The sequence below is a fragment of the Staurois parvus genome, unplaced genomic scaffold (genome assembly GCF_062004578.1).
Source record: "Staurois parvus isolate SC_StPar_1 unplaced genomic scaffold, SC_StPar_1.0 ptg000654l, whole genome shotgun sequence".
NCBI lineage: Eukaryota > Metazoa > Chordata > Amphibia > Anura > Ranidae > Staurois > Staurois parvus.
Window position 1 is genome coordinate 455,802 of NW_028318450.1, and position 24,457 is coordinate 480,258.

The 24,457-nt window shown below is 41.2% G+C and overlaps 1 protein-coding gene across 1 annotated transcript; it reads right to left on the reverse strand.

Moving 5' to 3' along the window:
• Positions 1-12,196: 12,196 nt before the first annotated feature.
• Positions 12,197-23,297, reverse strand: LOC149448858 (up-regulator of cell proliferation-like). Its single transcript, XM_089694169.1, has 2 exons — positions 23,006-23,297; positions 12,197-16,911 (listed from the first exon to the last, which is right to left on the reverse strand). The coding sequence occupies exons 1-2, from the start codon at positions 23,295-23,297 to the stop codon at positions 12,215-12,217; spliced, it is 4,989 nt and encodes a 1,662-aa protein (XP_089550295.1). The 3' UTR covers positions 12,197-12,214.
• Positions 23,298-24,457: the final 1,160 nt, after the last annotated feature.

Sequence of the window (24,457 nt, forward strand, 5' to 3'; positions counted from 1 at the left end):
AGTGGAGAGTACGGTTTGGGTAATATTTGGAGACAAGATTGGTGATGTAGATTGCAGCAGAGTTGTGAATGGATTTGTTAGTAGTTGTTAGTATTTTGAATTTATTTGCTGGGCAGTTGGAAGCCAGTGGAGGGATTGGCAGAGAGGGCTCAAAGACACTATGTGGTTGGTAAGGTAGATGAGTCTGGAAGCAGCATTCATGATGGACTGAAGAGGGGACAGCCTAAGGAGAGGTAGGCCTGTGAAAAGGGAGCTGCAATAGTGAAGACTTCATAACCAGGGGTCGTAGCAGGGTATCAATCATACCTAGTGACTCACCCAGGGAGCCAAAGCTGCCTACTAAAGGCCTACCCTGGACAGGGACATCAGGCTTGTGTATGTCAGGATGTTTGAATGATTAATTGAGGCATCTATATTAGTGGTCGGCAAGCCGCGGCTCGCGAGCCACATGCGGCTCTTTCCACACTTTAATGCGGCTCTTCTGTGTGCCGGGCGCCCGCTCCCCTCCCTCCTCTCGGGCGGCCACCCCAAAAGTCAGGACTCTGCAGCTAGCCCAGCAATTGGCAAACTACGGCCCGGCGGACCTTTTAATCCAGCCCGCGGAGCGTGATCCAAAAAAAAAAACAGCCAGGGCAGCGCGCTCAAATGCAATGATTGGCCAGTCTCGCTGCCACTCACATCCTGATAGCCAGTGATTGGCTGTCAGGATGTGTGTAGGCGGGGCAGCGTGACGAACGTGAGAGGAGCTAGGCTCCTCTCACAGTCCGCCCTGAAGACCGGAACGGCGCGGGAACATGGCGAGAAGAACGCGCGGAGCAAAGGTAAGTGAATTGACACAGGGGGGACTTGGCTTACTACTTGCTACTTACTTACTACTACTATATGAGGGATGAATTAATATATGGGGGATGAATTACTATAGGGGGGATGAATTACTATATGGGGGATGAATTACTATATGGGGGATGAATTACTATAGGGGGGATGAATTACTATGGGGGATGAATTACTATATGGGGGATGAATTACTATATGGGGGATGAATTACTATGGGGGATGAATTACTATATGGGGGATGTATTACTATATGGGGGATGAATTACTATAGGGGGGATGAATTACTATATGGGGGATGAATTACTATGGGGGATGAATTACTATGGGGGATTAATTACTATAGTGGGGATGAATTACTATATGGGGGATGAATTACTATGAGGGATTAATTACTATGGGGGATGAATTAATATGGGGGATGAATTACTATATGGGGAATGAATTACTATGGGGGATGAATTACTATATGGGGGATGAATTACTATATGGGGGATGAATTACTATAAAAACTTATTGAAACTAAAAACAGTGTACCATCCTATGTATTTTCAGTTTTAAAAATGTGGCTCTCAAAATAAATTTCAATCGTGGTTTTGGCGAGATTTGGCTCAGTTGAAAAAAAAAGGTTGCCCACCACTGATCTATATCAATCATATAATCGATCGATGGATAACAGTGTCTCCAATATAAAATAAAAATATTAAAAATAATTAATCTGATAACTTAATTATTCCTGAGATACATTGCCCTATGCAGATTTTCTTTAAGCACAATAAAACTGGGTGGAAATACAGACTGCAAAACTAAAAAAAGAAAAAATTAAGATTTATTTTACAATAAGTCACTTACAAACACCGTTAATAGTCGTATCGATATTGTGACACAGACACCAAGATTATATTCCTAACAAATTGCTAAATGTATCCGCTACAACATACGTATACTAATTATATCAAGTAATAAATTCCTTTCCATAGATACCCTAAGTGTATTAAATTTGGCAGACAATAATCTGCTTTTGACTCACTAGGCCCATTAACCCATTGCAGCTGAATTAAAATGTGGAGACCATCTGGAAATTATGCCAACATGGCCAAAATATAGTTACCTTGTCCCAAGGTGTTAGGGTATCGTGAAGGGAATAGCAAGTTAACAAGCAAAGGCTTTTGCCAACAGAATATCAATTAAACAAACAACAATCATCTAAAAATAATACGGTATTAGTTCCCCAAATGAGGTAGATCGGTGGGGATGGATTGCCTCAAGATGGCTGACAACCAACCCTCAAAATGGCGTCCAGTGGGTGGAGATGGACCGAGCTTAAGATGATGTCTGAATTTCAAAATGGCATCTATTAAAGATGGAGAAAGTGTGTCCTGTGATGTGTAATGATGGGTGATGAGTATCTCAGGTGAGATGTATCTGATAATGTGAGTGTCCAGATTGTGTCCCTGAACTTGCTTATTTATCTATCAGAAACAATACCATTTAGAAACCCGACCAGAGGGTGTTGTTTGTACTATTTTCCCAGCCCTGATTGGAGCATGAACTATCCATTAACTATTTGTTTGTACAAGCAATACCACAGCTTGTCCACCAGGTGGTGCTCTGGGACTAGAAATCCTTACATTGGGGTTTCTGGGAGAGACTTATGCAGGCCATAGATGGGGAGAAAACCGGCCGATTTTTCTTTAAAAAAATGAAAAATCGGTCGTTCAATCGGCCGACATTACCAGGAACGGTAAAAAAAATCAGCCGATTTTCATCCCGTTTACAGCCGGCAAAAAGTGTCCCTGCAAAGAGCTCCGCTATTTCTTTGACAGTTCTTTGATATTTATAGCGGCTGCAACAATGTATCTATTTGTTTCTGAATAAAAACATCTGTATTCGCAATGGATACAAATAGATACAATGTTGCAGCCGCTATAAATATCAAAGAACTGTCAAAGAAATAGCGGAGCTCTCTGCAGGGACACTTTTTGCCGGACTGGAATTCTTCTTCTTCATCTTCTTCAGAGGATGAAGAAGAAGAAGAGGATGAAGAAGAAGAGGATGAAGAAGAAGTGGATGAAGAAGAAGAGGATGAACATGAAGAAGAAGAGGATGAAGAAAAAGAAGAAGAAGAGGATGAAGAAGAAGAAGAGGATGAAGAAGAAGAAGAGGATGAAGAAGAAGAAGATGAAGAAGTAGAAGAGGATGATGAAGAAGAAGAAGAGGATGATGAAGAAGAAGAGGATGATGAAGAAGAAGAGGATGAAGAAGAAGAAAAAGAAGAAGAAGAGGATGATGAAGAAGAAGAAGAAGAGGATGAAGAAGATAATGAAGAAGAAGATGAAGAAGAAGAGGATGAAGAAGAAGAAGAGGATCTCCTTCTTCCTCTTCCTCTTCTTCTTCTTCATCCTCTACTTCTTCTTCATCCTCTTCTTCTTCTTCTTCATCCTCTTCTTCATCCTCTTCCTCTTCTTCATCCTCTTCTTCATCCTCTTCCTCTTCTTCATCCTCATTCTCTTCATCCTCTTCTTCTTCTTTTTTTTCTTCTTCTTGTCTTCCTCTTGCAGGTCACTGCTCATGCGCAGATTTTTTTATCGGTAAAAAGATCGGCCGATTTGCCCATCATTGCAGCGAAAATCGGATGATCGGCAAAATCAGACGATTTTTTTCCAACTTTACCGATAAAAAAAATCTGCCAAAATACCGAAAAACGGCCGACCTATTAACCCACTAACGATCCGAAAATTGGCCGATTTTCGACCCATATATGGCCTGCATAAGTATATTGGATTCACTCCTCGTGGGATAAATGTATAGAGATTAAAATATATTATTTAATTCAGAGGGTATATCAAAGTCTTCCTCTGGGGGTTTGATGATTTATAACTTTTGATATACCAGCATTTGAACATGAAATTTTGGCTAAAGGGAGGGGATTATTTATAACATGATCAAGCTTAAAATATTAATTATAGGTCTTACAATATTTCTGTGTACTTTAAACAAATTCTTCTGAGACTAGATTATGAAACACACCTATTTCTTCTTACAAAGATTGCAAACAATAATTGTGAGTGAGTTCTTTTAGCTCAGCGGTTCTCAACCTTTGGGTCTTGACCCCTATGGGGGTCGAACGACCCTTTCACAGGGGTCGCCTAAGACCATCGGAAAACACATATTTCCGATGGTCTTAGGAACCGAAACACTGCTCCACTATCCGTCTCCAGGCGGGTCCACCCACATGCAGATATGCCCACATACGAGTACGCGGCGTGATTTCATCATCACGCCAACCCTATCACATACACCTTGTACCAATACAGGTGTATATGACAGGATTGGCGCCATAATGTACTTATGTGGACCAGTCACACATGTGTAAAGAGCAGCTACTGTGTAGAAAGCAGCTACTCTATTAAAAGCAGCTACTGTGTAGAAAGCAGCTACTGTTTAGAAGGCAGCTACTGTGTAGAAAGCAGCTACTGTTTAGAAGGCAGCTACTGTGTAGAAGGCAGCTACTGTGTAGAAGGCAGCTACTGTGTAGAAAGCAGCTACTGTGTAGAAAGCAGCTACTCTGTTAAAAGCAGCTACTGTGTAGAAAGCAGCTACTGTGTAGAAAGCAGCAGTATTGGAGGTAAAATGACACTTCGTGAATTATAATTACTGGGTTAATGGTTTACTGTTGTTATATTAAGACTGTTACCCATGCTGCACCACGCTTCAAGATAAAATTTCATTTATTTGTAATTAGAAATAAAAATTTCACAATATATAATTACATATTGTTTTTGTGATTAATCACTATGCTTTAATTATGTTCAATTTGTAACAATGAAAATCCATCCTGCATATCAGATGTTTACATTACGATTCATAATAGTAGCAAAATTACAGTTATGAAGTAGCAACGAAAATAATTTGATGGTTGGGGGTCACCACAACATGAGGAACTGTATTATAGGGCTGCGACATTAGGAAAGTTGAGAAAGTTGAGAAGCACTGCTTTAGATAATATAATCTCATATATATATATAATGCTCAGCATAGTACACTTCAACAGATTTGTCAGAACACTTTTCCTTTCCTTTTGCTACATTGCTGAAAAATGGAAAAATGACCTGGACAGGAAGGCAATTTAACATGCTGATCTCGAGTGGTTCAGTTAGTTGCCTGTAAAATACATGGGACTGAATTCTCAAAATTTTTAACACAAGGATAAGGATCATAATTTTCTATTCTCATTGAACTTAAGGTGGTTGTAAAGGCTCAAGGTTTTTTACCTTCTTGCATTCTATGCATGAAGGTAAAAACCCTTCTGTGTTCAGGCCCCCCTTCCCTGGCCCCCCCCTAATACGCACCTGAGCTCCATTGTGATCCAGCGATGTGCACAAGACCTGGGGACTCTCCCTCCTCATTGGCTGAGACAGCCAGTAAGCCAATGAGGAGAGAGAGGGGAGGGGTCAAGCCACGTCTCCGTGTGTGATACACAGAGAAGCGGCTCGGAAGTGCGCCTGCTCGGGTGCCCCCATAGCAAACTGTTTGCTCTGGGGGCACCCAACTGGAGGGAGCAGGATCAGGAGGTTCAGGGCTGCTCTGTGCAAAACCACTGCATAGCATGTTATATTTTTTTTTTAACTGAGCCTTTAGTATTGCTTTAAAATAACTATCACTTTTTTTTTTTTAATAAGTATCATTTTTCTAATGTGTCAGCTTTGTGATTTAAACCTAATTAATTGCTTTCTTTTATTATAGGACATAATTGTAATAACTTAGAAAAAGAAATTAGGCTGGCAAGCTTCAAACAAGGAAGGCACATTGATAAAGACAGTGAGACAAATCCTATTAAAAAAAAAAAATATTAATAGCTTGGTTTCTGCTTGTAGTTCTCCTAACAAATGACAGTTCTAGGCTCTGGAGACAAAGGACAACAATGTTATCAACCACCGGAGCTCTGGAAGGTTTTACCCTCTTCATGACCAGAGCATTTTTTCTACTATTCAGAACTGTGCTACTTTTACTGGAAATTGCATAGTCATGCCACACTCTACGCAAATGAACTTTCTATCATTTTTTTTCACACAAATAGAGCTTTTCTTTTGGTGGTATTTGATCACCACTGGAGTTTTTTTTTTTTTAGTTATATAATTGAAAAAAGACTGAAAATTAAAAAAAAAAACTTCCAATATTTTCTACTTTATGTTGGGCAGCACAGTGGCTAAATGGTTAGCACTTCTGCCTGGCAGTACTCGGGTCAGTGGTTCAAATGCCAACCATGGCACCACCTGCCTGGGCTTTGCATGTTCTCCCTGTGCCTGCGTGGGTTTCCTCTGGGTACTCCGGTTTCCTCCCACATGCCAAAGATATGCCGGTAGGTTAATTGGCTCCTTCTAAATTGGCCTTAGTATGTGTATGTATGAATGTGAGTTAGGGACCTTAGATTGTACGCCCCTCGGGGACTGATGTGATTGTACAATATATATGTAAAGCGCTACATAAATTGATGGTGCTATATAAGTACCTCTAATAAATAAATATGTTATAAAACATATTCAATAAAAAAATAAAAAACCCCACTAATTGCTTCTTAAATTTGGGCTATAATACATTCTGTTACATGTCTTTGGTAAAACAAAATCCCAATAAGTGTGTATTAATTGGTTTGTGTGAAAGTTCTAGCGTCTACAAACAATGGTATAGATACTATAATTTATGCACCTTTGACACTATGCCGGTAATGCTGGTGATCAGCGACTTTTAGTGGGATTGTAACAATGTGGTGAGCAATCTGATGCTGGCTGGGAGGTACACTGACATCACTAGTGACACTAATATGGTGATCAGTGCTACTACTGTACACTACTACTGGCACTGGCTGGGAAGGGGTTAACATCTAGGAGCAATCAAATGGTTAACTGTGTGCCTAGCAATGTGTAATGTGTGCTGCTTTTACTAAGAGATCTGGCTGTTTTTTCTCCCTTCCCTTCAGGGAGAATAAACAGCCAGATTGCTGTTCACAATTCACAGAGTCCAGTGTTTTTGTAAACACAGAACTCTGTGTGTGATTGGTTACAGACGATCTGCTAACTTCAGCCAAAATCATTGTCTGAAATCAGCTGGCAAATGGTTTCAAATCACAGCCTGGGCCGGCAGGGGGCGCGTGCATGCTCGCCCCAATCCCGGGAGAAAGGCTGTGATGTACCAGAACATCGCCCAGCCTGCAGCTGCTGCCCTCCCGCAGCACAACTACTGTGGCTGTGCGGCCATATTATCCAGAATTTATAAAGCGTCAAGAGTTTGTGTAGCTGTTTATAATAAATGGAGACAGTACATATTATTATTATTACAATACAGGATTTATATAGTGCCAACAGTTTGCTCAGCGCTTTACAACATGAGGGCAGACAGTACAGTTACAACAATACAGTAGGGATAGGGAGCCGTTTCTGATTCATGTACAGTGGTTATTGAAACATACAAAAGTTGGGGATGTTGTTATGACAGGTAAAACCACTAGAATGACTCTTTAGATCGTAAATCTCTCCACTGCAACCTGTGCTAACAAGGTTCATACTGAATACTTCCCTGGTGCACCTTGCTGATGGACACGCATTGCACCACACCACAATACACAGTAATATGTTACCTATGTTGCGGTGTGTGGCATTACAAAAAAAAGTACAGGCACATTTTTTTTGGTGTATTAGGCAGCTCATCCAAATGAATGGATGAATTCATGGCATAATGTGCCAACACACATGCGTTAATGCATCACAACAATGTGAACGCAGCCACAGTGCACACATGACTTTGAATCTAGCCACATTCCCATGCCTGTTTTTGAGATTGTGCAGTGGCGTCAATCCTTACTAATTTCAAGAGACAAATGTCAGAGGATGCACATGAGGATTTTAGATTTACGAGAGTTGTTGTACTAAAAACTATAATTAGAAAAATATGTCTGTAATGTTCAGAACACACACACACATATATATATGGGCGGCACAGTGGCTTAGTGGTTAGCACGTCTGCGTCATGGGTCATGGGTTTGATGACTCCTGCATGGAGTTTGCATGTTCTTCCTGTGATTGTGTGGGTTTCCTCCGGGTGCTCCGATTTCCTCCCACTCTCCAAAGACATGCTGGTAGGTTAATTGGCTCCTGTCTAAATTGTCCTAGTTTCATCCCTGGCCATGCGGGATCTCCTGCATGGTGGGGGTTGGGAAAGGCAACCTACCCTCTAAAATAATTGCCAAGAGTGTGACGAAACGCGTTAGGGCGTGATTGAGCAATGACATCATCACGTACGCCACTACCACGTGGCCGAAGCATATGTTCGCAACCACGTCATTTGTTGCTGAGTACGGCTGGTGAGACACCATTGTGGGAGCTCGGAGCTGGAGACTGTGTACTGCAGGCTGCAGACGTTTTATACATATGAAAGGCTGTTTATTTACTTGCAAATTGTGAGTGTGATTTTAAAGGGGGGAATTTGAAGAATAAACATTTAAATGGTATTATGCTATGGCGAGTGTTTTCTATTTATCCACATGTGGATTATATTTACCATGACGGAGTGTAATGAGATCTACCATCTGATGAATGATTATAATCGTTATGCTGCTGAATCTTCCATATCCATTGATATTTGAAAGATATGCTGGTTAATCACCAGCATCTGGTGAGTTAGCACTTTCATGGGGTGTTGAGCACAGAAATATTCACGATTGTGGAGAAAATATCCTTATTGAAGAAAGATTATATATTTTGGACTTCACTTAGTTAACTTTTTTTTTATTGTATTTTGTATTTTTTGGCACAATATTGGCACTTTATTTGGTAGCAATTTTTTATTCTTATTTTTATTTAATTTAATTGATTTATATGTTTATTTTTATTTATATATACACTGGTTATATAATTTTTGGTGTATTAGAAGGTTGAAGGTTGAGAGCGCTATTTGTGGTATTTTCCATTTCACTTCACACACATATACAGTATATATATATACAGTGAGGAACAGAAGTATTTGAACACCCTGCGATTTTGCAAGTTCTCCCACTTAGAAATCATGGAGGGGTCTGACATTCACATTATAGGTGCATTTCCACTCTGAGAGACAGAATAAAAAAAAAATTCAGGAAATTACATTGTATGATTTGTAAAGAATGTATTTGTCTTGCACTGCTGAACAGAAGTATTTGAACACCTAAGAAACAGCAAGAATTCTGGCTCTCAAAGACCTGTTACTGCACCTTTAAAAAGTCCACCTCTACTCCACTCATTAATCTAACTTAGTAGCACCTGTCTGAGCTCTTTAAAGACACCTGTCCACCCCACAGTCAGTCAGACGCCAACTACTACCATGGGCAAGACCAAAGTGCTGTCAAAAGACACCACAGACAAAATTGTGGACCTCCACAAGGCTGGAAAGGGCTACGGGGCAATTGCCAAGCAGCTTGATGAAAATAGATCAACTGTTGGAGCAATTGTTAGAAAATGGAAGAGGCTAAAGATGACTGTCAGTCTCGCTCAGACTGGGGCTCCATGCAAGAAGCATATCAAGGTTCTGGAGTGGCCTAGCCAGTCTCCAGACCTAAATCCAACAGAACATCTTTGGAGGGAGCTGAAACTCCGTGTTGCTCAGCGACAGCCCCGAAACCTGACAGGTCTAGAGGAGATCTGTGTGGAGGAGTCGGCCAAAATCCCTGTTGCAGTGCAAACCTGGTCAGGAACTACAGGAAACGTCTGACCTCTGTAATTGCAAACAAAGGCTTATGTACCAAATATTAACACGGATCTTCTCAGGGGTTCAAATACTTATGTTCAGCAGTGCGAGACAAATACATTCTTTACAAATCATACAATGTGATTTCCTGAATTTTTTTTTTAAATTGTGTCTCTCGGAGTGGGAATGCACCTACAATGTGAATTTCAGAGCCCTCCATGATTTCTAAGTGGGAGAACTTGCAAAATCGCAGGGTGTTCAAATACTTCTGTTCCTCACTGTATATATATATACATATACACACACACTATATTGCCAGAAGTATTGGGCCAGCCCTCCCAATCATGTGATTCAGGTGTTCCAATCCCCTCCATGGACACAGGTGTATACAATCAAGCCCCTAGGCATGCAGACTGCTTCTACAAACATTGGTGAAAGAATGGGTCGCTCTCAGGAGCTCAGTGACTCCAAGCGTGGTCCCGTGATAGGTGGTCACCTGTGCAATAAGTCCATCCGTGACATTTCCTGGCTACTAAATATTCCACACTCAACTGTTAGTGGGATTATAACAAAGTGGAAGCAACTGGGAACAACAGCCACTCAGCCACCAAGTGGTAGGCCACGTCACATGACAGTGTACTTTTCTGACTGCATTGTGCCAAGTCTAAAGTTTGGAGGAGGGGGGATTATGTTATGGGGTTGTTATTCAGGGGTTGGGCCTGGCCCCCTAGTTTCATTGAAGGGATTTCTTAAGGCGTCAGCATACCAAGACATTTTGGACAATTTCATGCTCCCAACTTTGTAGGAAGAGTTTGGGGATGGCCCCTTCCTGTTCCAACATGACTGCACACCAGTGCACAAAGCAAGGTCCATAAAGACATGGAGGAGCCAGTTTGGAGTGGAGGAACTTGACTGACCTGCACAGAGTCCTGACCTCAACCCCATAGAACACCTTTGGGATGAATTAGAGTGGAGACTGCGAGCCACGTGCGTGAAAAGGCAGGAATTCCAATACTTTTGGCAATATAGTGTATATATACACACACACTATATTGCCCCCAGTATTGGGCCGCCTGCCTTTTCACGCACATGAACTTCAATGGCATCCCTGTCTTAGTCCATAGGGCTTAATATTGAGTTGGCCCCGCCCTTTGCAGCTATAACAGCTTCAATAATAAAATTTAAACATACCGCGCATCAGTATTAAACATGTAATCATGTGCATATATTTCAAACAATAACATACAGCATAACTTGCCATTAATAAAGTCCCAAATGGTGAAACAAGTGAATGTGCTTGTGCTCCAGCCTGATTGCAGTGCTGATCCTACACTTGTTGAGATCTGGAGACAACTGTTCCATTGGAGAAGTCCCCAAAAGCATTATAGACCACTCTAGAAATAGATGGTCACCGGCTAAGGGTGAGTTCAAGTCCATGTGGGGCACCTTTGTTGAGCACAGTGGACCAGTTTGATTTGACTGAAAAAACTAAGCACATCAATCAGGCTGGAGCACAAGCACGTGCACTTGTTCCACCATTTGGGACTTTATTAAAGGAAACTTATGCTGTATGTTATTGTTTGAAATATATGCACATGACTATATGTCTAATACTGATGCACGGTCCGTTTAAATTTTATTATTCATGTATTGTGGCGTATTACACAAGTTTAGGACTGCTGCAATAGTTTAATACATTTTTTTTGTTTGCGAAGTATTGCACATCCAGAAGCACATGAGCACTATTTTAAGTATTTTATAACAGCTGAAATTCTTCTGGGAAGGCCGTCCACAAGGTTTAGGAGGGTGTCTATGGGAAGGTTGGACCATTCTTCCAGAAGCACATTTGTCAGGTCAGGCACTGATGTCGGGGGAGGAGGCCTGGCTCGCAGTCTCCTCCCTAATTCATCCCAAAGGTGTTCTATGGGGTCGAGGTCAGGACTCTGTGCAGGACAGTCAAGTTCCTCCACCCCAAACTTGCTCATCCCTTATGGACCTTGCTTTGTGCACTGGTGTGCAGTCTCTGCTCTAATTCAACCCAAAGGGTATCTATCGGGTTGAGGTCAGGACTGGTGCACTGGTGCACAGTCATGTTGGAACAGGAAGGGGCCATCCCCAAACTCTTCCCACAAAGTTGGGAGCATTAAATTGTCCAAAATGTCTTGGTATGCTGACACCTTAAGAGTTCTCTTCACTGAAACTAGGGGGCTAAGCCCAACCCCTGAGAAACAACCCCACACCATAATCCCCCCCGCCACCAAACTTTACACCTGGCGCAATGCAATCAGGCAAGTACCGTTTTCCTAGCAACCACCAAACCCAGACACATCTATCAGATTTCCAGACAGAGAATTGTGATTCGACACTCCAAAGAACACGTCTCCATTGCTTTAGAGTCCAGTGGCGGCGTGCTTTACACCATAGCATCCAACGCTTTGCATTGCACTTGGTGATGTAAGGCTTGGATGCAGCTGCTCGGCCATGGAAACCCATTCCATGAAGCTCTCTACACACTGTTGCTGTGCTAATTGCGGATGTGATTCGAACACCTGAATCCAATGATTTGGAGGGGTGTCCCAATACTTTTGGCAATATAGTGTATACATATATTGTGAGTGATAACACAAATACAGCCATGTCTATATTTTATATTAAATAATATTCATTTATTATTAAAAGATTCCTGTAAACTTGCAAGAGCCTGTTCTTCTGTGATTTCCTTCCAGTCTTTTGGAAGTTTAGCTGGCTTTGCAGAATATCTATCTGCAAAATTATTATTAAAAAGTACAAAAATGTATTTCCAGTAATCTGAGGATTTGAGGCTGGCGTCAGGCTGAATTACCCAATCTGGATAGTATTTACGATAGTCTTTGTATGGGCGATATTTTCCTTCTGTGTCAGAATTTGTGAATAAAGTTTTAGACATCACAGCAGTGGAACAGATGTCAATGGTTAAAGTCTTATTTTTTCTCCAGTGGTTCCATCTGTATCCTCCCAGTCCCTGAGGTCTATGGAGAGATGCAGAATGCTCTTTGTGATCACCACCAGCATTCTCACAGGGGACATTACAGAACGGACATTGCTTACCGCAACCAATCACTTTCTTCAACAATTCCTCCTGAGGCTTTAGTGTAACTATGGTGAGAATAAATTCAATGTCCAGCAAATCTGGATCTGTTAAAAGTTCCTGCTTTATATTGGGAAGATAGTGAAGAATGTCCTCAGAGAACTGGCTGACATTTGCTGTATTGTGGAAAGTGATCATTGTCATTTCATTCTGTGAGATCACTATTTCTTTGTCTAGCAACTTGCAGAAACTTTTCAGAAATGTTGCAATGCTTTCTGTTTTCACAGATTCCTCACTCTTCAGAACATCTTCAATTTTTTCAATGAGTGAAGATAAAAGGTTTTCTTCTAAGGTTTTCAGAGTTGATTGATCCTGATTTTTCTCAGCAATGTACTGACTGATCCAGCGTCTCAAAAAGACCCTATAATTATTAATGTAGAACAAATATTCTTCAACATTCTTTTTCTTAAGCAAGTCCTCCAGCACAGCAATCTGAAAAGCACTTTTGCTGCCAAATATTTGACCGTCAGGACTTTGTAGAATGACATTAATGATTTCCTTGCCGAGATGTTGGATAATATAATCAGTTAATGCGGGCTTCAGGCAGAGCTCACAGAATTTTTTGGCCCTGCCCTGACACTCATCTTTTTCATGGAATATGCTCTCAAATGTGGCCAAGTATTTAGGTTTCAATTTTTCAAGGCAAGTTTTTGGGTCATTTTCTTGAATGAACCTGTCATGCATGGTCTGAAATGCTCTAGATGCTTTCCCAAAAATAAAAAGTTTTATATCTAGCTCAAACTTGGGAGATAAGTGAAGGTCTTCATAAGTTTTGTCATTAAGTTTAGCACTGATCATATATAGCAACTCCTGAAAGTAAATATCACTGTAATCCTCTTTGTTGCCTGCCTTCTCTATGATGTATGTGTCACACATGTCTGTCAAAGTTATTGAAAGATCTTCTATCTTGTCCAGGTGGTGTGGATAGACTGGATTGTGAGATATATGGCTTTTGTCAGGAACAAATTTATTGATCCCATAGTCATCCAAGCTCATCACACTGGTTAGGTTTTCATTAATACCTCCTCCCTTTACACCCATTTCATTCTTAAGCTGCTGAAGAATCGTTTGTCCAATGTTACGTCTTTTCAGCTCTTCTATTTGTAAATCAGAGAGAGTTTTCTTCCACATCTCTTCAAATTCTTGCTTTGCCTCCATGTCACCAAGTTCACAATTTCTTTCCCTGCAGCTTTTTAGGAGATTTGTTATTTCTTTCTCAATCAGCTCCTGAGATGTCTTCTGAATATCTAGAATTTTTAATTTGCATTTCTGGATGGAAAATGCTTCAGCAAGTTTATTAAGAGCATTCCTTTCTAGTTCTTTCTTCAGGAACTTAACACTGTTGAAGAATTCTTCTTTGTATCGCTGAATGAGATGAACGTTCTCACATTTGCTGTCAAAATAATTTTCTAGTAGCTCCAGCATTTTATTTTCTTCTTCTGACAGTAAGCTCTGAAGATCATCTTTAAGGTGCATGCACATCTCAGCACTGAGACTGGCTGCGGATTGATTTCTGATGTAAGTTTCTTTGGTGATCATCCAGCTATGGATCTTTTTGGTGAAGTTCCATTCCCACAGAGAGTATTGCATAGACAGCTTGGCATAAGTTTCAGCCACCAGACTGTTTCTGAAACTAAAGATGAATTTCTCATGTTTCACTGCTCTCCACAAACTTTGTACCCATGGGATGAAGTTACAGATATGGCACTGAGTACTGTTGGAGTTTTTTGATTTTAACATTTCCAGCAAGTACTTCTTTAATTTATAAACATTTTCACTGTAGCCAAAGTTTACTGGAGCCATTGGTGGATCCCCTTGCCACAGTCCAGGAATGTACCAGTTGTGATTCTCTGGATTATAATCCATCACATCACTGAAACAGGTACTTCCATGTTTATTTTCCATATTTGCAGCTACTCTTGTCATTTCATCAAGTTGTTGCAGAATTTTAGTTTTGTCCCTGAGGTTCTTTTCATGAGCAGATACATCACAGACATTTTGATGTACAAACTGACAGCTGGGTTTCTTCCCGATTTCTTTCATCCGAAGAAAAGCATGGACCACAATCTGTAAAATATCCTTCATTTCTGATGTGTTCTCCATGGACATATTAATGATGGTGATATCACTCAACCCCACCACCAGTGTGGCCAGTTCATTGTCATGTTCATAGCTATCCTCCAAAGAGGCCAACTCTGGAGCTTTCAGCCCTTCAGTGTCAATCACCAGGATGAAGTGACAGTCCAGCTGTTCCTGGAGTTGCTCTTTCATTTTTAGGAGAGTCATGAAGGCTCCTCGTGTGCATCTTCCACTGGCCATCGGGAACTGCAGACCAAACATGGTGTTCAGAAGGGTGGACTTCCCCGTACTCTGCACTCCCAGCACTGTGATTACTTTCATTTTGCATTGTCCTCCTGTCTTATTGTCTAGCTCAGTCAGAACATCAGTTATCCACTGTAAAGGAATATTAGAGGTGTCACCATCAATCAACTCCAATGGGAAGCCATCTAGTAGGAGATCAGCAGCAATTCCTGGAAGTTTGGTGAATTGCCTTGTGGTTTTATTATTCGGTTTATTAACCATGGAATACTCAGCCTCATAAAACTGTCCCAGCTCACGGACAAAATGTTCTATTCCTAAAGAACTGTCTGAGATCTTCTGATCCAGCTGCTTAAGTTCTGCAGTATCTGATTTATTGTTACATTTTTCCTTGTATTCAGACTGCAACAAGGATATAGCGTCTCTTGCAATCGAATCCAGTTCAAATTTCATCCATTTCAAGAAATAATGTTTTTCAGCCTTAGAAAGGTCAGTAATTGCTTCAGTAAAATTTGATATGCCTACAGGAATAGGGTGCTGGTATTGTTTTTCGTGGAGCGAATTGCAGTTTTCTTGTAGCTCTGATTGATATTCTTGTGCATCTTTTTTCCCTTGTTTTGCCATTCTGCAAAGTTCTTTTTCTACTTTTGACAATTCCTTCCACAGATCTCCCTGTAATTTCAATGTTTCCTTCTTATACCCTTCCACATCTTTTATTACTGAAGTAATTTGGCTTGCTTTGGCTTTTGCTTTTTGACATTCAGGAGAATTCTCGTCAACAGAGATATGAAGTCCTTCAGTATAATTTTTAGTATTACACAAGTTTCTCCTTTCTTTCTGAAAGTTTTTTAAAACATTCTCAATGCCACTTTGAACTTTATTTACCAGAGCTGCTTCATTATCTGTGCTGTTTTTTTTAATAATATTTGTTTTACTCATCTTTAAAATTGTTATTAGATTATTTATGTGCTTTGAGGTCTCCTCATGTATTTGTTTATTGTTTTCTGGAGTAACAATGAAATAAAACTGAGTGTCAGTGTCACTGAAGGATGATAACAGTCTGAATTGTATTTCAGAAATACTTTCAATGAATATAAATACAGCTGATGAGACTCGAGTCAGAAACGTGAACTGGTCCCAGCTGGACTCCAGGTCTCCCCGTAGGTTGGTCACTGCGATGGGTTTTGGGAAAACATCAGACTTACCACAGGGAAAATACCAGGACATTTCCACAAGTCCATCAGATATTTTCCTCTTGATATTTCCTCCATCCATATCATAGTGAATGAATATGTTTTGGTGTTTTTGGGCTGAATTAAGAACTTGATTCAGGATTTTAGATTTGGATAGTTTGGTGTCACCCAGTCTGATGAAGGAGAAAATAGGCATGGAAATATTCACCACATTTTCTTCTCTGAACCCTCTACTTTCGGCTAGTGACAGAGGTCTCCACTTCTTCACAATGTCCCTCATTGCCCAAAGCATGAGGGTGAAGTGTGACCCGTCATCAGAGGGGAGCAGAAGAGGGACAGCAAGCTGACACATGGACAGTTTGGATACAATCTCTTGTTGGAGAAAACTGTCTGAACAATGCAGGAGAGCACAGAGGACATCCAGGGGGTGAATAGATTCTGCTGAACTACTTTCCTCTTCGATCATTGATGAGTCAAACAAGGTGTTTTCTTTTGAACTGTTTTTTTTTTCATCTTGTTCATACTGAGTATTGAGTGCAGTTCTGTTCAAGGCCATCAACTTTCTCAAAGAATGCCACGGAACATCTTGAATGGTTTGGGGATGGAGATCACTCAGAGTCTCTGCTCCGATTTCTAGGATGTTACTCAGTGTCAGTTTGGAATCGGGTAAATGCTCCATATTTAATCTGACAAGAAGTTCATGGAAACACTTCAGTTTATCTGAAAAAGAGTTAGAATATTTTAAATAATGAATATGTGCTTGAATTGTTTTCTACCATGGAAAGCAATTCCAATCATCTGTTTCACTGGAGAAATACAAGGCCATCAAATTACTTGAAGCTTCTCACATTTTTATCATGCTACCCAGCAGTGGATTTTGGAAACTAACAATACTAACATTAATAATTCTCATAGGTAATGGCCTGGGCCATTTAGGGTTTGTGGGAATGGAACAACCGGCATATTATACATACCAGCAACACAAACTTTTTCATATATTACAAGAGCCCCAAAATGACTGGTTGGCAGAGGAGTCCTCCTGTGCTTATGAAGGCTGCAAAAACTAAAAAAAAATATATGTAAATACTGCTTAGGCATTTGAAATAATTAAGATGAGTTATAAAGAGAGAGATTCATCTGCTCTATAAATGCATGCTCTGCACCCTGAACATTCTCCTTTATCTTCATCCTTGCCACACTCCTTTCTGAATCCATCTCCATCTCTTCTATCCACCACCATTTCCCTCTCTGGTCACTATCATTATTTTCTAACAATGTCTACTCTCCCTCTCTACGATTGTTCTCAACCACATCCGTCCATATCTTTGCTTCTTTACTCTTCTGTCAAAGATCAGAGTCCACTGCCAATTCCTCCATGCACAGCTCTCAGATAGTGATGGGCTGAACACCCCCCTGTTCAGTTCGCGGTCCAATATCCAAACCTATAGAATGTTCGACTGCGAACTTAACATGAACCGAACAACTCAGCGGTATCTTACCGCATCAGAGTATGTGGCAAGATACCACTCAGTTACTAAAATCCAGCATGAGTTCTATGATGAAGTCATGTGGTATTTTAGTTGTGAAACATTCATTCATGCTTCAGCTCTCAGCTCATTCAGCTGAATGTCAAAAGAATTGTCAGCATTGCCCGACAATTAAAAATATTGAAAGAAAAACGGCATGGGGTCCCCCCTCCTATCCATACTAAGCCCTTCGGGCCTGGTATGGATTTTGAGGGGAACCCCCACGCCAAAATAAAAAAAAATGTGGTGAGGGTCCCCCCAAATCCATACCAGACCCTTTTCCCAGCATGCAGCCTAGCAGGTCAGGAAAAAAGGGGGGGGGGATGAGTGAGCACCCCTCCTCCTGAACCATACCAGGCCACATGCCCTCAACATGGTGGGGTGCTTTGGGGAAGGGGGACTTCCCCCCCAAAACACCTTGTCTTCATGTTGACGGGGCCAAGGGCCTCTTCCCCACAACTGCAGCCTGTGGTTGTGGGGGTCTGTGGGTGGGAGGCTTATTGGAATCTGGAAGCCCCCTTTAACAAGGGGGCCCCCAAATCCCGAACCCCTATGTGCATGAATATGCAGTACATGGTACCGCTACCCACTCACAAAAAATAAAAGTGTAATGTAAAAAAGACAGGAGACAGTCTTTGGCAAATCCTTTATTAAAAATAAAAATGAAAAAAATGTCCCCCCCGAAGTAGGTTTAACGTCAATCACGATGACCGCTGCTACACGAAAAAGGGGAAAAAAACGCTCCACTCGCCACACTGATTCCTGTTAACAGTGCCCACAATGACAGTTCTTATATATTGTCATGAGGTCACAAGGGGGTTCACCCTGCCCCTTGTGACATCATCACATGCTCTGGTTGGTCACAGTATTGCACCTGACTTGTGGTCAAGTGCATTGCTTTGACCAATCACAAAGCACTGTCAGGGTGCAGTACATTGTGGGATGCGGCAAGCGAACAGCTCAACGAACACATGAACGGCCCATGTTTAAGTCGAAAGTATGTTTGACTTGAACATGCAGCCCATCCCTACTCTCAGACTGTGTATACATCACAGCTCAATGCCAGGGTGGGAGATGTTCATCTTTCCAGGCTCCTCCTCATCTTATCTCATAGAGCACATCATTGGCTGTTTGACTAGCATGACAGGTGCTAAGGGGATGATGCAGGTGCCGATGATTGAAGAAGAGCAGAGGCTGGATGCCTGGATGCCTGGTGCTAGCAATGCTACTGACGCCTCTCTCTCCACATTACACCAGCTGCGGGTGGGGTATATGGCCTAGCGGCCCTGGCCTAACAAGCAATTGCCCAGTGTGTGCTATGGCCAGTCTGGGCCTGTATGGAGGTATGTATTACATAATCTGAAGCCCAAGAACTGATCAGTTCATCTCCTGGGTGTAATGCTGTCACTGACAGCAATTCCAGGACATGGTCTGCAAGAGCTGTTGAGGCCAAGTGCCATTTTGGAATTAAAGGCTGATATCCCAGCATCTCTGTAAAATGGCACAAGGACTTAGCAGCTCTTGATGGCCATGTTCTGGAATTGCTGTCAGTGACAGCATTACACCCAGAAGATTAACTGATCTGCTCCTGGGCTTCAGATACTGTAAAACATAGCTCCGAAATGTAATGGCAACTTTGAGAATTCCAGGAAAACTCCGGACATGAACTTGAGAAAAACAAGCTTTTTATTTACCAGATGGTTGACCTAGCCAGACTCGGGTCTGCAAGCTAAGTGCCTTGAAATACATCTTACGTGGTGTATATATCAACAATTACGTCACAATGCATATATTTCCTCGTTACTTTTTGTACCTTTAAAATACATTCTGAGCAGTTCAAGATATAGCCTTTGCGGTTTCACATTTAGATAAAATATCACAAACTGAAATTTAGGGTGTCAGCTGCTAGACTGAAACACATTGTTCCACAGGAAATCAGGGGGGAAGTGAGCTGATGACCTGTTTCTGCAAACAGATGCTTTTAGAAATGTTAAAGCTTAAAGGGGAACTCTGCAATATTTGGGTGCTGCCACAATAGGAGCACCCTATAACAGAGAGAAAGAAAGTGATTTGATATCTTTGAACTTTCTGAGTTTCACTCTGTAGAGATAAATCAATGTTAGGGTCTATGTCAGCAATGGGCAAACTACGGCCCGCGGGCCGTATACGGCCCGGCGGACCTTTTAATCCGGCCCGCGGAGCTAGGCTCCCGCTAGGCTCCTCTAACAGTCCGCCCTGAAGACCGGTGTAGCATGAAAATCTGTCTCCTATGAGGATCTGTCCCCCTCGACGTATCTGCGCATGTGCCGGAGATCGCCGATCGGCTGCTAATGCCGGAAACTGGCACATGCGCAGATACGTCGAGGGGGACAGATCCTCATAGGAGACAGATTTTCATGCTACACCGGAATGGCGCGAGAACACGGCGAGAGGAACGCGCGGAGCAAAGGTAAGTGAATTGACACAGGGGGGACTTACTATAGGGGGGATGAATTAATATGGGGAATGAATTACTATAGGGGGGATGAATTACTATATGGGGGATGAATTACTATAGGGGGGATGAATTACTATATGGGGGATGAATTACTATGGGGGGGATGAATTACTATATGGGGGATGAATTACTATATGGGGGATGAATTACTATAGGGGGGATGAATTACTATATGGGGGATGAATTACTATATGGGGGATGAATTACTATATGGGGGATGAATTACTATGGGGGATGAATTACTATATGGGGGATGAATTACTATAGGGGGGATGAATTACTATATGGGGGATGAATTACTATGGGGGATGAATTACTATAGGGGGGATGAATTACTATGGGGGATGAATTACTATATGGGGGATGAATTACTATATGGGGGATGAATTACTATGGGGGATGAATTACTATATGGGGGATGAATTACTATAGGGGGGATGAATTACTATATGGGGGATGAATTACTATGGGGGATGAATTACTATATGGGGGATGTATTACTATGGGGGATGAATTACTATATGGGGGATGAATTACTATATGGGGGGTGAATTACTATAGGGGGGGTGAATTACTATATGGGGGATGAATTACTATGGGGGATGAATTACTATATGGGGGATGTATTACTATGGGGGATGAATTACTATATGGGGGATGAATTACTATGGGGGATGAATTACTATATGGGGGATGAATTACTATAGGGGGGATGAATTACTATATGGGGATGAATTACTATGGGGGATGAATTACTATATGGGGGATGTATTACTATGGGGGATGAATTACTATATGGGGGATGAATTACTATATGGGGGGTGAATTACTATAGGGGGGGGTGAATTACTATATGGGGGATGAATTACTATGGGGGATGAATTACTATATGGGGGATGAATTACTATATGGGGGATGTATTACTATGGGGGATGAATTAATATATGGGGGATGAATTACTATGGGGGATGAATTACTATGGGGATGAATTACTATATGGGGGATTAATTACTATATGGGGGATGAATTACTATGGGGGATGAATTACTATATGGGGGATGAATTACTATATGGGGGATGAATTACTATGGGGGATGAATTACTATGGGGGATGAATTACTATATGGGGGATGAATTACTATGGGGGATGAATTACTATATGGGGGATGAATTACTATGCTTACTATGGGGGAATATTACTATACTTACTATGGATGACACATACACATCATTCATCTACTCTTGGTCCGGCCCCCGGGTCCAATATATGAACCCATTGCGGCCCTCAAGTCAAAAAGTTTGCCCACCCCTGGTCTATGTGAATGGAATTTGGGCCGTGTTGATGGCATCAATTTGAGACACTTCTGGGATCTTCCAGAATTTGTTGAGAGGTGCATGTGACCTGCAGCTGACCTCCTTCTGATCAGTATCTGATCTGCTTCAAGTGATGTGGCATTCCCATAGACATTTATCAGAATGCAAACCCCACTGAAGTGAACAGAAGCACATTGGCAGAGACACTTATAGTAATCTATTATTGGCAGATTCCAGTATTTTGTTTGCTGCAGAGCTGGATGGGGATTACAACAGGTCTCCATTGTTCACTGGCTTGATCCAGAGCCCCCATGAGAAAAACCATGTAAAAAAAAGTAAAATATAATTTAAAAAAAAATACTAATTACATGATAATAATGAGAAAGTTAAATTAATAATAATAAAAAAATCCTCACAATAATAATCCTGAGATGCCAACAAACACATTGGGTTTTTTTTCCCTCATAACCCCTTCATGCTGACTTCACACAAATATGTAGCCTCACAGAGCTGGGCTTTTTTCCGTGAGGCCGCATATTTGTGTAGCTGTCTTTCTTCTGGGAGCTCGCCACACAGCCTGTTCCCAGCACAAAGACTGGGGTATCACTGTCGTTCTAATGATCGGGACCCCTGAATTTAGGTTACATGATCATTGTGATAGCCTCTTATTGGCTATCACAGTGATCAGTCACTGTATAGCCCGCCCCCCCCCCTTGTTTTTTTTTCTCTATGAATGGAGGAGAGAGATACATTGTATCTCTCTAACTCTTTGCATAGAGAAAAAAAAGTTTGTTAAAAAAAAAATAAAGATAAATAATAAATAAATATAAAAAAAATAATAAAGAAAAAATACCTAGATCAATGTTTAATCTAGTTCAGTGTCAGGTTTAGTGTTTGGCTCAAGGTCAGGGTCAAAGGTCAGGATTTGTTTTTTTTTTGTTGTAAAAGTGTCAGTGTCAGTGTGTTTTAGGTAAACCCCCCCCCACAAAAAAAAAACAAAAAACAAAAAACAAAAAACAAAATGCACACTATTGTTTCTGGGCTGTACTATGGGTACAAACAACAAACATACACATATATGGTATTGCTGCAATCGTCAAGAGCTGGAGAATTTATTTTGGGTTGATTTTTGGTGGTAGGTTATGGTAGTAACAAGATACACAGAGCTACATTAAAAACAATTATTTTTTTTACTATTTTGGGCCAGTTTTCCTTTCATAATAAAAAAATTTGTCCTGAAAAAACGCGGTATAATCCACCTGGATGTACAAAGTAGTTGTGATGATATGTACGGTTTTACTAACACATGTCAAAGGTGCAAGATTGTGCTTAGGCATTAAGATTTGTTTTACCCTTAGGAGTGAAGGGGTTAATAAAACATTTAGATGGAGGAGCTCTCTCTTGCTTGTTTTTAAAAGCTCAATTGACAATAAAATAACACCCAGCCTAAAATATTCCTATAGATGAGATGACTTACTTTCTGGAAAGTGCTGGGACAGGTCACTCAGTGCTGGAAATCTGGGGATCATGTTCTCAAGATTACACAGGAATTTCTCACAGAGTTCTTCTTTCTTAAGTATAATGTTCACCATTTTTTCAACTCTCCCTCTTGGATCTCCATCATCTAGGAGATGAATCTTCTCATCCAGGGTTATGAGGCCTTGAGATTGCAGCTCATCACAGAAACCCTCTGCGTCCTTCTCAAACACTTCCTTTAATTTCCATCTAAGACGTTTTATCACCTCTGAGAATTTTCTGCCTGAAGCCATGATTTCTTTATTTCAGAATCTAAAAATAAAGAAAAAAAAAATAAAATAACCGATTAGTTTGCAATTATTTGATATTAATGAAAACATCTACAGTAGCAGCTATTCATTCTATAGATATCCAATCAGTTTTTTCAGTACGGGAATATACTGCTGAAAATTGAGCTACTTGATTGTGCAGCTTGATAATAGAGCAGCAGATCTGGAAGACCCAACCTCCCAACCGTTTTATGTGCAAAAAGAACCTGTTTCAACAGCCTATGTCCCTTACCTTTCCAGACTAAACAAATAAGTTTGGCTTGAATATATATATAAAAATGGTAATCGAGCGCTGGGAACATGAATATAAAGCCGCTAGCATAAGAGGTAACCTTTGGAACCCAGTGGAAAATGTAAAAGAGTATGCAGCGCTGATAATAATAAAGTCAGATGAAGAAGAATCAAATACATAAGTTGCACAATAGCATATATTAAGGTAACTCAGTCCATATTACGTGGTAAAACAAAGTGATTATGTGCAATTGTCCAAACAATCCATGATCAGGGATAACCGTGACTCTTGTGTTCTTGTGAATGTACAAACAATGCACTAACCAGATAGCGCATGAACTGCGCGTGGAGCAATTAAGACCCGCTCCTGGTGCTCTGGACTTGTGATACCAGGAAGATGTCATCTGCAGGTTAGCCACTAGATGTCATCAGTCTGGGTGTATTTGTATGCCATCCACCAGGATAATCATCAGCAGGGGGAGGGGGGAATCACACATCACTCCAAAACCATCAGGAACCCCCCCAGTGGAATTCAGAAACCCCGCTGCTGGCTCCGAGCAGTCACAACACAGATCTTCCTCTATGGCCCGAGTGGTAGAAGGAAAACAAAGGTGTGGGGTCGTGTCCTGTTGCACTTTTCTTCTCAGGCAGTTGAAAGGCGCCGGCCTGTGTGGTTCGCAGACGTCCTGCTCCCTGTTTGCAGGTTGGGCTTTGTTTTCCTTCTACCACTGGGGCCATAGAGGAAGATCTGTGTTGTGACTGCTCGGAGCCAGCAGCGGGGTTTCTGAATTCCATTGGGGGGTTCCTGATGGTTTTGGAGTGATGTGTGATTCCCCCCTCCCCCTGCTGATGATTATCCTGGTGGATGGCGTACAAATACACCCAGACTGATG

Excerpts from the sequence above, each read along its gene's own strand:
- LOC149448858 (XM_089694169.1), bottom strand. The coding sequence starts at position 23,297 with ATGGCTTCAGGCAGAAAATTCTCAGAGGTGATAAAACGTCTTAGATGG. Across the intron at positions 16,912-23,005 it reads GTCCCAGCACTTTCCAGAAA|ATAAACTGAAGTGTTTCCAT; the intron begins GTAAGTCATCTC and ends ACTCTTTTTCAG.